This window comes from Balaenoptera borealis, assembly GCF_965194805.1.
Source record: "Balaenoptera borealis genome assembly, chromosome: 7".
NCBI classification, from domain to species: Eukaryota; Metazoa; Chordata; class Mammalia; order Artiodactyla; family Balaenopteridae; genus Balaenoptera; species Balaenoptera borealis.
The window spans coordinates 55,284,831-55,302,609 of NC_138864.1; the positions used below are offsets into that span (position 1 = coordinate 55,284,831).

General features: G+C 44.9%; 2 protein-coding genes and 1 long non-coding RNA gene across 8 annotated transcripts in view; 2 read left to right on the forward strand and 1 right to left on the reverse strand.

Annotated features, from left to right (window-relative positions):
• Positions 1-9,796, forward strand: part of CDCA7L (cell division cycle associated 7 like) — a gene marked incomplete at its 5' end in the record, with an annotated part of 34,665 nt that extends 24,869 nt beyond the window's left edge. For 2 of the 4 annotated variants that reach the window (XM_082398367.1, XM_082398369.1), the window contains 8 exons: positions 2,845-3,222; positions 4,633-4,704; positions 4,819-4,989; positions 5,744-5,869; positions 6,835-6,984; positions 8,003-8,139; positions 8,654-9,323; positions 9,354-9,788. In XM_082398367.1, coding sequence (XP_082254493.1) covers positions 2,845-3,222; positions 4,633-4,704; positions 4,819-4,989; positions 5,744-5,869; positions 6,835-6,984; positions 8,003-8,139; positions 8,654-8,684 — 1,065 coding nt within the window. In that variant the 3' untranslated portion in view covers positions 8,685-9,323; positions 9,354-9,788. Of the gene's footprint in view, positions 1-2,844; positions 3,223-4,632; positions 4,705-4,818; positions 4,990-5,743; positions 5,870-6,834; positions 6,985-8,002; positions 8,140-8,653; positions 9,324-9,353 lie in introns of all 4 variants that reach the window. The other 2 variants (XM_082398370.1, XM_082398368.1) reach the window with 2 other exon arrangements.
• The window catches only part of LOC309631856, a 916,236-nt gene that overhangs the window by 159,877 nt on the left and 738,580 nt on the right, over positions 1-17,779 (forward strand). The gene's annotated exons all lie outside the window — the stretch shown is intronic.
• Positions 8,811-17,779, reverse strand: part of DNAH11 (dynein axonemal heavy chain 11) — a 318,101-nt gene continuing 309,132 nt past the window's right edge. For 2 of the 3 annotated variants that reach the window (XM_082398151.1, XM_082398152.1), the window contains exons 78-81: positions 16,630-17,003; positions 11,631-11,743; positions 11,030-11,170; positions 8,811-10,057 (exon numbers count right to left, since the gene is read on the reverse strand). In XM_082398151.1, the coding sequence (XP_082254277.1) occupies positions 9,810-10,057; positions 11,030-11,170; positions 11,631-11,743; positions 16,630-17,003 (876 nt within the window). In that variant the 3' untranslated portion in view covers positions 8,811-9,809. The remainder of the gene's footprint in view (positions 10,058-11,029; positions 11,171-11,630; positions 11,744-16,629; positions 17,004-17,779) is intronic. The other variant, XM_082398153.1, reaches the window with a different exon arrangement.

Sequence of the window (17,779 nt, forward strand, 5' to 3'; positions counted from 1 at the left end):
ATTGTTACCTGTAAGAAGTCACTTTACACGTGAAAAGGTTTTACTTTTTCTTACATGTTCATCTTATAAGCCAGTTAACAAAATATAAAGGTTTTACTTTTTCTTACGTGTCCATCTTCTAAGCCAGTTAGCTCAATGTAAACTTGGCTATTCTAAGGCGAATTCCTGGCTCACGAGTCCATTATTCTCTTAGAGAAAATCCAGTTGTCTTTCCTGGGTGCCTTTGGAGTCCAGGGGGATGTGTCCCAGGCGTCCCTTATTATCCTTATCAGAGAATTTATTTCAGACTTTTTTGAACCTCTTTTATCTGAAAAGAGGAGGGTCTGAGAGTAACAAGTTCCTGAAAGTTGTTTTCTGTTGTGCGCCAAGTAATGTTCTTAGGTTTGGAGTTAATTTGGCAAAAATTTAGCTGTGGTGCAAACTTAGAGTTTTGTCTGTGCATTCTTGATTTGGATCACGACGTGCTTTTTAATGATAAAGATGACCTGGGCTTGTCGGATTCCTAAGGGAAATCTGCCCTCAGCACTTTGCCGTCAAGAGACTTGTTGGTTGATCTCTTTTTATTCCATGTGTTCAGGCCAGTTGACTGCTGACCAGTATTTGAATCTCAGGGTAACTTTGAAGAACAGCCTTTGGATGTTTTTAAGGCATAAAAATGTTTTTTACTAACTGAAAAATAGCATACATTTATCTCAGAAAATCAATACACCACTTCCTTCTTTGGTATCAAGATAAGGGATAGAGAGGTTAAGCCTCATTACGTTCAGAAGCTCCCAAAGAAGTGCTCCTGGCGTGGAACCTGTGTAGGTGTTTAAATAAGCTGTAACCAGTAGGGTTGCTTTGTCCTTCACCTTTTCCTGGGGGGACTTAAGGCCTGAAAGCCTTAATGGTAGGCTGCCTTGCTCGATGGTGATTTTTTTCTGTGAATAGCAACACAGACCTGTGCCAACCTATCGGCCACAGCCCCCCGCCCCTTGGCTTTCTTTACAGAAGTTACTTGCATGGCAGTTCATGTGTTCTGGCCAGCAAGTCTCCAGTTTCTTGTCAGCAAGACACTGAGATCCTTCCAAACCCTGATGGGTATCATCTACTCTTAGTGACTTGTTTATCTTCTCTTCTTTAGCTAAGTAATGTTGGGATATTCAAAGAATTTGTGTTTGCAGCATGGGAAAGTGAATTACCCCCAGCGCCTTTTTTTTTTTTGTTTTCTTCCAAGTCTGTACATTTAGGGAATGAATCGTGACATGTTACGTTGACTCTGATATAACTCATAGCTCAGGGCAGGTCCACCTGTACATTTATTTTGAAATTCAGTGAGAAAGCAAGCCTTGTTGCCTCCTCACCCAACCTCCTGCCCACCCTAGTGAGTAGTGGTGAGACCACCTTTTCGGCAATAGGGTATGACTCTACGTTGGTGTCTAGTGGTCTTCTAGCCAGACGTGAAACTGCCACAGCCGTGGTCCTGGCTCTCAGGTCTGAGTCTCCACTGGTGACTCTTTCCGTACTTCCGTCCTTTGTAGTACACTACTCCACGTCCTTGGTAAAGAGACGTGGGTTAGACGGCGATTATGATAAATGAATAAAGCCAGTCAGGGGAGATAATTCCTCTGAAGTTCTCCAACAGTGTCTTCTAAAATAGATTCCTCTGCAGCCCACTATTTGGAATTCCAAAGCTACGAATGTGGAGAGTTCAGGATATTAAAACAAATAGATAACTCAGTACAGTACAGTCTTATTTCTCTGCTTGGCTATTTGTGCGTTGATACATACACCAAGGTTTGGAAGTTACTTGCTTTTTTTTCCCCTCCCGCTGCTTTATTTTTAACTTGAGTCCAGCTGGAATTTGGGGAGGATGGTCACCGAGGAAGGAGCAGAGTCATTAACTGAATCCCAGGCTCCTCCTGGTACCGTTCTCAGCTCTCCTCACAACCCGAGTCCCTGACAGAGGTGCCCAGGCTAAACTGTCCAGCCTGTGGTCAAGGAAAGATGCCAGGCGACAACCTGGATCCCAATATTTAAACCCATCTCTGCTGTTGCTAAGAGTGCTTTGCATCTGAGATGTCACCTTGCTGTTGCCTTCCATTCTTACTGTGTTCTCACGTGTGAAACCAAGTTACGTTTTAATGCTAGAGACCTATGCCGAGTGGAGACTGAAAATTGAGGCTGAGAACTGCTTGAGCTGACTGAACAGGTGCCTGCAGCCACCTGCAGAGCTGTCTGCCTGATTTCACCCCAGGGCGCTGCGGGTTACAGAAAGGGGAGGAGGCTTCCCTTGAGTGAGGACCCAACGTGTCCTGGGGGATGAGGTTCCGCCACTGACCCCGAGGGCAGGTCATCTGCCTGCTCCTTGGTCACGTCACTGAAATGAAGTCAGCTCTCCTGTCCCTCTTACTCATGAGTTCTGTTCCAGCTAGTTAGGGCAGAATGGTATTTTATTTTTCACTTAGCACTCCACTGTTACCTGAGGATACCTCTGATGTCATGCACACCCTTTTCTTTGACTGTTCCCATATTCCTGGGCTCCCAGGTGTGCCAGCTTGGCTGGTCCACTGGGGAGGAGCCCACCTCGTCAGCGTTTGGCTTCCAGCTTGATGCTCTGAATAGGACACAGTCTGCCGGTGGGTGTGGCTGGGCCAGAGCGCGCAGTCGTCTGCTCTTTGATTTTGTTCGTCTACAGACTACTTGCGCATTTAACTGAAGAGTTCAGAGGGAACTACCAATAGGAAGGGAGAGCTTTCAGCTATTCATTGTTTTCCTAAGATACTGTCAGAGTGGTTTTAAGTGTGTGTCTTTCTGAAGGTTTGTTTATAGGCACTGTCTTTGTTCTTTCTCTCATTTCATTAGCTCGTGGAGTCAGAGCTGAGTGATGATGGTAAAGCATCTTTCATGAGTGAGGAAGAGGAAGATGAAGAAGAAGAAAAGGCTCCACCTAGAAGCAGCAGGCCGAGAAGAAGCAGTATTGGTCTTCGAGTAGCCTTTCAGTTCCCCACCAAGAAACCGGCAAAAAATGCCGATAAGAACAGTTCTCCTGAGCCGTTGTTTTCTGGCTCGCGCATACAGGACAGTAAGAATGGAATTCTTGGAAGAAAGACAAGCTGCAGACAGGGGAAGGAAAGGGAAGATTCTGCCTCTGAGTCTGAGGACGACTCCAGGGATGAGGGCCAGGAGAGCTCAGATGCCCTGCTGAAAAGGACCATGAACATCAAGGAGAACAAAGCCATGGTAAGGCCGCGCGGCCCGAGACCGCCACTGCTGGGGCTCCCAGGGCTGTGCCCCCACAGCCGCTGCTGCTTTGGCTTCTGTCAGGAAGTGTGCACTGGGCATTGTGGGTTCTTTCTCTTTTCCTGGACCCCAAGCGGTTATCACCTGATTAGCTCCGGTTTGGGAACAGAGACTCCTGGGACCATTTTTAGCCCCCTCCACAGTGCCATGGGCTAAACGCCGTTTACTGTTGATCAAGTTACGTTGCAAATATGCAGTGGTATTTTACAGAGATGAGAGGGCCTGTTCCCAGCAGAAAGCAGCAATGTGTAAACGTGGGTGTCATGAAGCCTACTTAGGAGTTGCTTTGTGCAGGTCAGGCAGGCAGCTTTCAACCTAGATGCTGTAGTGTCACGTATCAGCTAAAGGAATGAAAGGGGTCTAGGTATTAAAAGGAACTGAGCAGTTTTGAATCACTTTAAAATGTTTTCACCAGAATAATTAATGGAACAAGGTGAAATCTTTGTGCATTTGGTTTTTCTATATGTGGTCAGTAACTGTGGTTTCCTTCATAATTTTATATATATATACAGAATTTAAAAAAATAATTCTCACCAATCATCATTACTTTTAGTATTTTGGTATATTTTTTTCTTTATTTTCTTTTAAAAAAGCATAATTTAATGATACTGTATATGCAGTCTTATTATATGTCTAATAAGTTGCTTAAGAAAATATAAAGCCTACTTTGGGGTATAATTTATCCAGAGACATACTTGTGCTCAGCTAAGAGAAATTTTTGGCGTTGCATCTCTCTGCATCTTTAAAATAAGAACTATGTTCATGATTTTTTAGTGACACCCATACGTCTGTGTAAGTCTGAAACTAAAAGGAATCCTAATTAAATTGTGTGATTGGCACGTTAATGCCTGTTATTTGGTGTTCTTAGGTGTTTATTTGGGAATATTTTCATAAATTATTTTTATTGATGAGAAATTAACCAACTTAAAGAATCAGTGTTTCGGAGCTCTGAATAACTGTCAGAATGATCTAGTTGGGCCTTTTCTGTTGTGAACATGATGAACCTTGATTCAGGTGGGCAAGATGATAGGTTCCAGGGTCACACTGCGAATTAGTGGTCCAGTCATAATTCTAACCTCATGCTCCAGGCCTTGGGCCTTCCAGGACAGTTTTCATCGTGTCTTCTCCTTCTACATAAGGAACGGGCATAGATTTTATTCCTCTCATGATATCAGCATCTCACCTGCGTAGATAAAAATCTTTACATGTGAGGTTAAAAAAATAATTGCTGAGATTTTATGTAAACTACAAGTTTCTCATGGCTGCAAACTGGAAGACTTGTGGTAACGTGTTAGATGAAGTAGACTTGGCAATATTTATGCACGATCCTTTCTTTCTTCTGAACTTCAGCTCGCTCAGTTATTGGCGGAATTGAACTCAATGCCAGATTTCTTCCCGGTCCGAACCCCGAACTCAGCTTCTGTAAGTGGAACTCCTTATATGTATTGATTCCAGTACTCATGCCCACAGTCGGTTGCTAGATGGCTTTCATTCCAGAAAGCAGCCAATTGTGTGTGTCTGTGCTCTCACCTGCAGAAGAAGAAAGCAGTGAGGCGGGCCTTCTCAGAGGGACAGATCACACGGCGCACCAACCCGGCCCGGAGCGCACGGCCTCCCGAGAAGTTCGCCCTGGAGAACTTCACCGTGTCGGCCGCCAAGTTCGCAGAAGAGTTTTACAGTTTCAGAAGAAGGAAGACAACGAGCGGGGTATTTTCTGACTATAATGAATCAATGCTTCTTTGTCTAAGCCAGTGGTCCTCGCACGTGAGCGTTCGTCACAGCCCTCCGGGGCTCGCTGAGAGCGCTGAGGTTCTGACTCGGTAGGTCTGCAGCAGCTGAGAAGTTGCATTTCAGCCAAGTTCCCAGATGCTGTGGGTACTCCTGGGACCGCACTCGGAAAAGAACCCTGGGCCCAAGCTTGCGCTTGGTCTAAGCTGTAGGCCATGAAGAGGGTCCTTCCTCTAACCCGAGCAGTGGTTAGGACCCCAGCTTCATCTCCAGCGGAGGCTGTAAAGGCCTGATAACGGCTGCGGGTGGCTTCGTGGTTTTGCTTGTGGGCAAGTACAGTGATGTCTCTGGTCTTTCTGTTCAGGAATGGGGAGTTTGGAGTGCTTTCCGTCTAAAGCAAGACACTTTGGACCCTTCCTATTTGTGGCTTTGGCTGTTCAGTGTGGGTCACTTCCCTGTCCTCACAGAGCTTGCAGCAGGGGACCATTCATTGGTCAGGGAAACCCTGAGCTTCTGGTTTATCGTTCTGTGTCACCTTGCTATCAGGGAAGCTTGGCACTAAGGGTAGGAGCTCAGCAAATGACTGAAATGTATGAATGATTTCAGGGAAATAGAAGAGGGACATAGATAACATTCATGGTCCTAGAGCTCTGAGGAGTTTAAAACTTCTATAATTTTTTTTTAAATGGCCCAAACCATCTAATGCCCAGTTCTGCTTTGGCTCGTTCTGCAGGGGAGATGCCAGGGATATCGACGCCGCCGCTGTGTATCTTCTTTTCGGCCAGTGGAGGACATCACTGAAGAGGACTTGGAGAATGTGGCCATAACTGTTCGAGATAAAATCTACGATAAAGTTCTGGTAAAGTATATCTGATGAATAATTCTCATGATCGTCACTTATACTGGGAGTCCCAGGCACTGGTATGTGAAATCCTGCCTTGTTTTAAACTGTATCTGGGCTTACGCACTTGTGCCGTCTCCCCAGGGCACAGAGGTGGGCTCCGAGTCGGAGCAGCTATAACTGGGAAAGGGGAGACGGCTTAGTGCAGTAATTCTAATCAGGAGACGGGTCTCTCTGGGGGATGCATATTATCTGTGGGGGAGGCAGGGCTGTAGTCTGGAAAAAGCACAGTTGTAATTGTTATATTTTAAATAGTTTTTATGTTTTAAACGTTGAAAAAAATAATACGCTTTTATAACCAACAGAAATATATTTCCAATATATTAGTAACACATATTGAAAATGTATGTATAATATATATTTTATATAACCGTTAGAAACTAAAGTTTGATAGAAGAATATCTTTGGTAGGTAGGAAATGTGTTAAAGTTTTTTAAAATGGTAATGTAGAGGATGTCTTTGTGTTGTTCTGCATCCTTCTTAGATAATGGGACAGTGTCTTAAATACCGTTAAAAGGTTTTCAGTTTAATTGCCAGTGTTTTCAAACCAGGAGGTTTCATCCTGAACATAACCGGATTGCTGGGAACTGGGTGGGAGCCGTGTGATGCTGCCCGGGGCTCACCATCACTCAGTCACCTGTCACCCCTGTGGGCTCTGGTCTCTCTCGTCATTTCTGTCCAGCTGATCATTTCATTTCTTCCAGGCTCCCTGCTCAGTCTCCTCTGCCCTAAGAGGCTTCTCTGGCCCCAGAACTAAAAGTGCTTACAGGCTACTGGAGAGTGCCAGTGTTTGTACCCGAGAAACAGCACCGCTCGATGCTCGGGGAGAGGCAGGGCTGCTTCGTGCACTTGGGATGTCCGTGTGGCCTCCTGGGCCCCGCCCTCTAAATCCCATGTTCACCACTCACCGCCTTCCACCTCAGGGTAACACTTGCCACCAGTGTCGGCAGAAGACCATTGACACCAAGACGGTGTGTCGGAACCAGAGCTGCGGCGGGGTGCGAGGACAGTTTTGTGGGCCTTGCCTGCGGAATCGCTACGGGGAGGACGTGAGATCGGCGCTGCTGGACCCGGTAGGTACAGTGCTCGCCTCGGCCTGAGTTGTATCGGTGAGGGGTGCGAGCTGAGGACGGGGCTCCTGGGCCCTCTATCGGGTACCTGTAGCTGCAGAGCTCTGCGTCTTGTAGACCCCCTCACCACCCTCCTTTCATTCTGCCTCTTGAGACTGGCAGCAATGAAAAGTAGAGTTTCCTGCCCTACAGATAGGACTGGACAAGAGAGTGCGTTGCGCTTTCCAGGGTCAGAGGCAAGCTTTCTTAGAGTTAGGGTTTGTACAGGCGAGCCTGTGTCCCTTTCCTCCAGCAGCGTCCTTTACCTTGGATTTGCCGGGGCCAGGCCCAGGGGGTGGGTATACCACGGTGTAGGGTGCTTTCTGTGCGCACCTGCACTGCTCTGAGATTTCATGTCTGTTAGTGCAGTTTATTTCAGTTGTTATTCTTTCAGCCTCCCAACCCCTTGGTTCTCTCTGTAAAATGAGATAATACATAGTATGATGGTTAGTGTGTATGCCCTTGAACCTGGGCAGTCTCGCTCCAGCGTCTGTGCTCTTAACCACTGCAAGACCTCTTTTGCAGCAGTCATGGGGGTAAATAGACTGTCCCTAGTTTGCAAGTGAATGTAAACTGCTACTCAGGTTGAGTGATTTGAGAAACCCTATGCTCTCAGAAGCAGGGCCGACTTCCTGGGCGTGTGACCTGTGAAGTTGTAAGGGGCCCTGCACTTGCTCTGATACCTGAAATTCTCCAAAATTTTTTGAACATATGTCTACTAATCATGCACCTGGTCCTGTTTAAAACCAACACGTTTCAGTGTTTCTGCATGCGTGATCTGGGGTGATCAACCTTTCTGGACCTTTTTGAAACATGCGAGAGGAAGGAGACATTAGTACATGTCACAGGGTGAAGGATTATCTTAAGGGTCTCACGTGATTAAAGATTGGTGGCGAGGCTGAGTGATCCAGGCTCAATCAGAAGCTCATCTTGCGGGAGCCTGTTGATAACGGGGGCATTTCTGCTGCCATTGCTTCCCTAGGGCTGGATGTGTCCTCCCTGCCGGGGCATCTGCAATTGCAGTTACTGTCGGAAGCGCGATGGTCGCTGTGCCACAGGCATCCTCATTCATCTGGCCAAGTTTTACGGTTATAATAACGTTAAGGAATATCTGGAGAGGTAAGCCTCACAAATCAAAAACAGAGGTTGTAATTCCCGGGTGCAGCAGGGGAGACCCTCTAGGCAGGTACTGGGTTGCCTTGTTTCAGCCTGATTCTTAGAAACCACCTCGAGTGCCAGTCATCCTGTATCTGTTTGCATTAGGCAAGCTCGGGACTGGTATTTTCCCTCTCAGGAAGTTCCCCCTTTGCTACAATTTCCCCGATTGCCTCGAACAGTAAAGAGTCTACAAGGCAGGCTGAGGGAAAGCTGCGAAGGCCCGAGGCAGCGCTAAAGAGAGGGGAGGCTTGGGCCGTGTGCACTCGGACGAGGAGGCTGCATGTAGAGACGCGGGAGTCAGGCGAGTCCCCCCGGGGGCCGGCCTGCACCCCTGTGCGTGCGTGAGGAGTCGGGCCTGAGCTGCTGACAGGAGAGCCGGTTCGGGCTTGGTACTCCAGGGGATGGTTGGGCCTCTAACCTAGGATGCCGCTGTGCTTTTGCCTCCGTCCCACTAATGCTTCCCATTTTTTCTCAGCTTACAAAAGCAGCTGGTAAAAGACAATTAAGAGAAGAACCAGCCAGCTCACCATGGAGGACTCCCAACAAGACATGCCATTTGTGCCTAAGATTTCTTATGGTTGTGTTTGTATACAGAACTTCTTTGTAGATCTAAATACTATTTTTTTTTAAAGAAAGATTGTTTGTTTATATACTTCAAAAGATTTCTCAGGAAGAGGAGAGAGGAATCGATATACCTGTATACGCAGGCCTGTTTATAGGTTGAATTGTTAAAAGCATCTGCAGCTGATTAAAAAAAATCATAGTTTAAATGGGGTAGAGTTACCCCAGAGGAAACATTGTGTAAGCAGCTCTTGCCTTTGTTGCCTTGATCTTTTACCTCCCAAACCAGTCCCTGGAGGCCAGCTTGTGACAGGGGTTACATCCCCTTTAAGTTTACCTTCTCACAAGTGACCACAGTTCAAACCACATAGTTGAAGCTGCTCTGGGTCACTGGAAATTTATATTGAAAATGTTCCCCTAAATTACAAGGTGCAATTACCTGTAGATCTTGAGTTTTATTTTTGTTAACACTTGAACAAAAAAGTGGCCTGTCAGTCAGTCACATTCGGGACACTGGAGGGCTGCTGGCCAGCAGGAGCAGCTGCCTGGGGCCGGTGGCTTCTATCTTTTAAAAGAATATAAAGGCTAATACTTTTTTTTTTTTTTTTTTTAAGGCTAATACTTTTTAGAGGAGATTTTGTTTCTGTACAAGAACTAGGCTCCCACATGTATGGACCGGGAGACTTGCAACCATATTGTTTTTGAGGTTCAATGGAACTTTGATGAAAATGTGATCTATACTGTACTCTACTCTTTTGTGTTGCAGGAAGGGGGAGGCCAGGGTACTGGGGAGAGCTAAAAATGAACAGATTTTCAGCAGGGTTCCCATCTTTTTTTCTACATTTGCTTCTTTTTGTCCCCCTTCTCTACTTTTCAGAGATGGTGTTTGTTTAAAAACAAACAACGAATGCACCTTTTAAGTAAGTTACTTACTTAAAAGGTACAGGAGCTGGACTCTGTTTGTTTGTTTTATGCCTCTCGGTAGAATAAACGACTGTGCGGGAACAAGGACAAGGACATCTCCGCGGTGCGCCGGCGAGAGGAGTAGAAGCCCCTCTGCAAGGGCCGTGTTACGCCTCCAGCAGGAGGGCTACGCCTGCCAGGACCCATTTGGCCGCCTTTTCTTTGCTCTTCAACCTGAAGGTCCAGACCCAGTTGGGGCCCCTCGTTTTGGTTTTGTACACAGGGCACTCGTAGGTGTGTTTGGTTTCCTGTCTGTCCGCGGGTATGGCTTTTGCAAAGATGACTGGCATTGCAGACCTTAACTCCTTGAGGTGGGCGTCCACGATGGCTCCTGATTGGCTGTCCCATCGGGCACCTACAGCATAAACCCAAGGGTTACAACCGTGCTTTATGTTGGTGCTGAGCCTCTATTTGTTGTAGGCAATAAACGTTCCGGTTTTGTCACTTCACTCCTCGTCAGTGGCTTCCTTAGCGAGCTGGCCCATGACTGAGATGGGAGGGAGATGAAGGTACTTGCTGCCCAGGGGCCACGCATACACTGTAAGCAGAGACTCTTGCTCCTGTGCTAATGCCTGAACTCTCCTTAATTTGAATTTAAAAGGTGTAAAACTTACATGAAAACAAACAGATTCCGTGAGAGAGAATCCAGATGCAGTAAAGCAAATTAGTTTGTCCTTCCTTTAAAAAAGTGAATCTGCATGCTTATGGACAGTATAAGACGCGTCCAATTCACCACATTCCCTCCCCACTGCACCTTTTTTTCTTCGTCTAAGTTCAGGTCACTTGTTTATACCACCTACCCCGCCTCTAAAGCACGTGCCACAAGTGTTAAAAAGGAGCATCTTGGCAGAGACTTGGAAAGCATTTCTCCAAGTGCCCTTTAAGGTAAGAGGAAGTGTTCTACAAGATAAGATAAATGCATGGGTGAATAAATTTGGAAAATACTGCATATTCTACTCCTTCGCCCAGAGATTCACAATATGCATTGGCATCGTACAGGCTTAGAGAAGTCTGGTATTTTACCGCAAGAGTGAAGTTAACAGTTTTTTAAAAAGGAGAAGAAAGATTTTTACACTGATGAAAAAGCAAAGTAAATTCAGTGTATAGGTCTTTAAGTGATAGCCATGGCCTTAGAATTTGGCTCACATTGGATACACACCCTATCTCAGCATTTAAATTGTTTGTTTGAAAGCCGGAAACGAGGTAAATAACCACCAGTGTGAGTGAGTGCTGAGAAATGGAATAAACAAAGGACAAATACCAACCTGAAGCTGAGTGAGAAAGGTTCTAACTGCGATAACCCTACACGCACTCTGGGACATCGTACCTTCCATGAGGAGCCCGTGGAGGTATGCGCCTTCCCTGGGGGGGTGCCCATAATCCTCCTTCGTTTTTTTGGTGACGTCAACAGTCAAGCACATTTTATCCAGTGGCCACTCGTGTTTTCGAGCCGTGGTCTGCATGATCGCTTTGGGAGGAGGACAGACAGACAGGACTGGAGTAGGATAAAGCCGTAGACAGGAGGGTCCCGGGAGCCAGCCGTATAAGCTGAGCATCTCCCTCCGTGAGGCGTGCTTTGGCCCCACAGGGTGTTCTTGGCCATTTCCACGTGGCTGCACTAGAGCAGGGGTGGGAAACGGCCTGCAGGACCACCTCCCTGCTTTGGTGGATGGAGTTTTACTGGGACAGCTATACCCATTTGGCTTATGCGCTGCTGTGCCAGAGTGGAACCGATGTGAGAGACCGGCAGCCCGTGACGGAAAACGTTCACGGGGTGAATGAACCCCATCCCACCTCTCTTGGCTGCTCCTGTCCTGCCTGGCATTTTGTTTCCTCTGTAGTGGGCAGGGCTGGGGTGAAGCGAGGCTGGGGTGCTGCTGGGGGCGTGACTCTGTCAGCATCAGGGGCCGCCCTGCCCCAGCCCTTACCAGTTAAGAAGGACTGAGGGTTGAAGAAGCCAGAAAGCCACACCACAGCCGGAAGGGTGAGATCTTGTGTCCAGGTATCCAGTTCCCGACATCGCAAGAGGAGGTCGTTAAACCTGGTGAGTGGAGGGTAAGAAGAAACAGACTTGCTTTTCGGTAATAAAGGTTTTCAGTAAGACTAGAGCCCGTGGCGGGGGCGACAGGGGTGAAGGGTGGTGGTAGAGAGGTCCACAACTGATAACCAGTGAAATCGTTACCTGATGATTTGCAGAACACTGTCCCTTTAAAGGGCTAGATTATACGTCCCATTGAGACTGGGGACAAGACACACTGGGAAACGTGACCAAAAAATTCACCTCCATTTATTCAACCACTATTTTATTTAGATCTTCCCAGTGATACGTGGTGACACTACACAGGTGATCTGTGTATGATCCGGGCTGACAAACGCCAACACGGAGGTGCACAGGGATAAACGGGAAAGAGCACCCTGGTGTGTCTAAGGATGGCGAGGGGAAGGCTGCAATGACTGTTATAAGACCAGAGTTGCCAGGAAAGGCAGGGGCTGTAAAACGTGGCATTAGCCTTCCCACGTGCAGTAATTACCTGAAAGGGGGAAAGGAAAGGCTATTAAGGGAACCAACCATCTTGCATCCATCCAGAGCCTGTGGTGCGAGAAAGTGCTCTTTTACACAGGTTCTCTCATCCCGTGGGCACGGCAATTAGGCCAGGTAGGAAGTATCTAAAATTTACCTGTGAGGAAGCCAGCTCACAGAAGCTAAGGAAAAATGAACTTTCATAAAATGAGGAGATACTGAAATGTAGGTTGAAGGGCTGCTAAAATCAGTAGGGAAATGGAGCGCAGAGAGAAGAGCCCAGGGAAAAAGGCAGCAAAGCAGTTCTCCAGGGTGAGGGCCACACCAGGTAGCACTGACACTTCCTGGGACCTTGTTTCGTTCGGAGTTGCCAAGGAAGCAGGGTTGAGTGAGAAATCATCCCAACAGACCACCACTTGGAGGAAACGTCTGTCTGAGATTGGGCCATGAAGGAGGAAAGGCTTTTAAACGTTCACATTTAAACTTGGGTCACAAGGAAAATTCCTGCCAGGTTAGAACATGGTCCTGGGCCTTGCCCCATATATTAAATTCTTTCAAATAGCTGGTTTTAGGGAAAACATACTTGATGATAGATCCCACAAAGAAGAACGGCAAAGAACAGGAAAAGCAAGGATAGAAGACTTTTTACCTCAAAATGTTGTCACAAGAGGATAAACATTGCAGCAACAAGTTTTTCTAAAAATGAGTGATTGTATAACAAGATTATGCATTACATAGATAAGGTAAGAAAAAGTGAGGAAATTAAGTTGGAAAAATCTCAGAAAAGACAATTATAGAAATGAAAGCACAAAGTAAGCAGTGTAAGGCAGAATAGTAAATAAAAGCAAAATGAAATGGAAATAACGAGTTAAAGAGTTGGAGTAGAAATAGGACGAATGCTGAATGAAACAACACACATTTAGTAATACAGTTCTAGAAAACGTGAGTTTTCCTAAGTTACAAATTTGAATCATTATAATCGGGGACATATGTTGCAAGAAAATATGACACATAATAATCAACACTAAGATATATCTTAATGTAGACTGGAGACAGAGAATCCCCTGGACAGCCAGGAAAAAACACGAAGTCTTTATATAAAGGGGAAAAAAAATTATGTTAGCTTCAGACACCTCCACAGCAGCATTTAATCAGAGAATAGAACGATGCCTACAAAGTCCTCTGACAACGAATGGGCTAAATTACTTTTATAACCAGCCAAACTGTTATTTGAGTAGGAAGACAACTGATTATATGGCCTGAAAAGCCACCTGCAAATCCAATAAACAGGAAGGTAGAGAACCCAAAAAATAAAAATAAGAGGAATCTGAAATCAAGACTTAATACACGTTTAAACTTGAGAAAGAAAAAGGGTGGCAGTCATAAAAACAAAATTACAAAACTAGGTCAGGTACTTTCCCCTCCCCTCAAAATAAGCAACATGAACCTAAAAATTGATTTTGGACAGTGACATTTTTAAAATTCAGGGGAGAAACAGTAGACAAGAGAACAGGAGATACTTGAAGATATAATGAAGATCAGCCAGAACTGACAAACTCAACCAGAACACACAGAGTGACACACAGATGGAACATGAGAGTTCAGGCAGATGAAGAGAATGGGAAGGGCAATATTTGGAGAAAGAAGGGCTAAGAATTTTACAGGGTGGAAAACAACTGTGGCCTCCCATTTGTAACAGCACACAGTACCAAGTAAGATGCATTTTTAAAAGACCACACCTAAATACAGCAGTAAAAATTACAGAGCATTGATTACAGAATATTAATACATTAAGGGTCAAGAGAAAAAATCTTAAAAACCTCCCAGAGACAGTAACTTAGTTGCGAAGGAATGACAAGTATTTATGAACAAGACTCACCAGCCGCAATAAACGCCAGAAGACAATGCAGTTATAACACTGAAGTTCTGAGAGAAAATAATCGTATCTAGAATTCTACATACAGGTAAACCATTAATCAAGAGAGAGGGCAGTAAAGAGAATTCAGACACAATACCATCTACTCCCCACCACGTACACTGAAAGCCTGCTGTGTACTTCCTCCTTTAGGGCAATGAAGAGGGGATCCAGGACGGAGGAGCCCCGGGTGAGGTGCGCAAAGCATCCACCCTGCTGCTGGTTGCTGTTTCGGTGATGAAGGATGGCATTTTTGCCTTCTATAACTGAAGGTTCCAGAGAAAATCTGACTCAAGTCATGCTTGATTCAGCAGCTCAGAGAACCTCAAGCCCAGTTTTTTCCTTTCCTCTTTGCCTTTTTCAGTGCTGACTACATGGCCCCAGTGTGGCCTGAACTTTACTTCCTGAATTTATGCCAACTGGAAAGGGGCTCACTTTTATTTTAGGATTAAAAGTAAATAGGACCCTGTGCCAAAGGTGTAAAAGATGAGAAAGAAAAGAAAGATACAACAGAAATACATAAGTTTTGCAAACATCTCTCAGGGAACATCGCTTTGGTGGCTATAATGCAGCAGGGCAATTCTTACCATATCTATGGCTGATGGCATGGTCTCTGGATATGCTGTTTGTGGTGAGAAAAAAACATAGGTGGCTGGGCTTTAAAATAAGTCATCTGACATGATTTTTGAAAGTGCATAGTAGCTGAACTATGACAACTCTCTACAGGTGACACAGGTAAAATAAATTATAATGTTGTATACTTTTAACATTATTTTTCTGAATGATCTATATTCCATACCACAACAGTTTTATAACTGCATTTTCTCAAACATATGTCAAATTCACCACAGGCCATCTTTGCAAATGACCTTGACAAAAGCATCCTAAAAACATTCCCAAGGGACAGTCTGTCAACAGCAAAAATAAGTCTTGAAAGGTCTTTTTTTCTTGAAATTATAGAATCTCATGACAAAAGTTTAAATGGTTTTACTTCTACTTGTCATGTATACAAATTACTTATCTATAAATCACTTATATAGAAGAATTAATACTTGGATTGTCTTGGGAGAAACATGAAATCTGTCTCAGTCATCTGTCAAGTGGAGATATTAATACCAGTTCTACCCAAATCATTTGGGTTAGGAGAGCTTATTTGGAAAAGTACAGAAAAGAAAAAAAAAAAAAAGTGAACAAAGAAATCTATATATGTTATTAAGCAAAAATAATCGCCGACTGTAAACAAAACAAAAATACTGTGGTTTAAAATAAAGTTGAACTACAGTTCCAGATCAGGAGGAGCTTAAAATGTCTAAAGGAAAACAGTATTGACTTTGCGTTGTGTTAGAAACACCAAAAGTGTTTATGTTACAACATCAAGAGTCTTCCTAAAATAATAGGAACTGTACAGGGATAAACATGGGATAAAGAAAACTTAAACCAACAGAAGTCAGAAAAGTTTGGAAGAGAAGAAGCTAAGAAAAATATAGAATTTAGGAAGCACAAAATAAGATGGTGGAGATAGGTCTGAAGTTATTGCTATAAAATTTAAGTGTAAATATAAATCCTTTTTTTGATTGGAAATATAAAATCTGATTTTAGATATTCATAGCATTAACAGAAATCCAGTGAGAGGCTTTGCTCACTCTTCCCTGCTGCAATGCTTTGCTGCCATCTGTGGCATTTACACAGGGCACCTTCCGCTGGGTTTGCACACCCCCCCCCGCCCCCCCCCCCCCCCCCCCCCCCCCCCCCGGCAAATCCCTCCTTGCCCCGGGGGTGGGGGGCAGTTCCAACGTGCAGTCACTTGGAATTCTAATGGGACCTTCCAGTTTAAGGATCAGAGTAGCATTCTGGTGCATGGAAGAAAAATATAGGAAAGTGAGAAGAAAGAATGTCCATGTGGAAAAGCCAAGAATAGAGCCAGCCTTGTGAAACTTCCGGTGCTGACGACCAAGGCTAAGTTGTGGTTGGAGACAACACTGGCTTTCAGGGAGCTGTGAATTTCTGTCCCTGGCTTTGTGGCACGTCACTGCGGTCACACCCCCAAGTTGAAGGCAGTCTGATTTACTGCATACCATTTTAGGAGTTTGCTGTGAAATGGCATTAGTAATCACTGGCTTCGCAAATAAGGGTATAACATGATGCAAGGGTAAACTTAAGGGTGCCTCCTGTGGCCATTTAAATCCGATCCACTCAAGGAGGGAATTCTGTTCTCCACATTTTTCAGATGAAAAACTGAAACAGAGAGGTCAGGTATTTTGTCCAAGATCAGATAGCTATTCAGTGAGAAGCAGAATTCGAATCTTGCTCTGAGCCTGACTTTTAATTGATTTTTGCCTTTAACTCAAGTGAAACTGGTGGTGGTTTGCACAGTTATGGCTGAATACAATCACAAAGTACATTTCTCATGGTTCCTATGAGGCATAATTCCGAACACCAAACCAGCAGTGAGGCTGGCGATGGCCGGCAGGAGCAGGCGTGGGGTGCTTACCACTGGGCCAGGCCGTAAGTAGACGGGTACGCCAGTGTGCTCCAGCTCTCTGGTACTGCGTCGTGACTCAGCGCAGACTGCTGGGCTTCCAGATCAGGACACAGCATCAGCTCCCCCTTGCAGGGAGAGAAAAGGCCACATAGTATCTTTGAATGTGATGAAGGCTGCTCTAGTCTCACTTTTAAACTTACCTTCAATCCAAGGTCTAATTGTTGAAGTGACACCCGGATTTCCCGAAGGAGAATATTCATCCTCTCACATTCTTGGAAGCAAACAAGGACATAGGGGCTTCTATTTGGGTTTTTTTGCATTATCTCTGCCATGTTGAACTCTTCTGGAAGTTTCTCCAAAATGTCATCCAAGACATTCTTAACCTTAAATCATCAACAAACACAAAGATTTAGCTCCTTTCTATTTCATTTTTGGTCACGGTGACTATATAGCCTCTTTTTTTTTTAAAGTCTAAGACTATATCATACAACTCCCAAAGATGCTTGCTAATGAGTTTAAAAGATGCCTACTAACTCCCAGGAGGGGGGCAGAGTGGCACCGCCAACTCCCTCAATTGGTGCAGCCCCTCCCCTCCTTGACATCCCACAGTCTAGTCAGGGAGGTGCTACTATTTGTTTGTAGTTTATTTACTGTTGGCATTTAGGGAACATAAGAACTCTCTCTCATCGACTGCATTTCATTTGTTTGTAAAGACATGATCAGAGAATGGAGAACCCCAATATTTGGGTCGTCCATTTTGCAACCTATTTTAGAAAAGTTATTTGAAAAGTCACATGAACCAAAGATGCCCTTTACACTTGAGTTAATTCTGGTGACTCTGCGATGCTGCCCTTGCAACTGACACATCCTAAAATTTGGGGGGCAATTTGGATCAATATTTTCAACAACAAGGAAGCCTCTATCTTTTGTAGCTGTTGCCCTAAAGAAATGAAGGATTTGTTCACTGAAGACGTGCATATGCACATAGTACTCTGATGTGGATATTTATTCTAACGATGCAGTTTTACAGAGCTGGGAAAACCAACAAGTACCTAAGAAGGACAAAAGATTGGAAGATATTGCCTGTCTTCAGCCTCAGGCAGCTTTCCTTCTTTCATTTAATTCTCACATTATTGCCCGTGGCTCTGACGTGATGCTT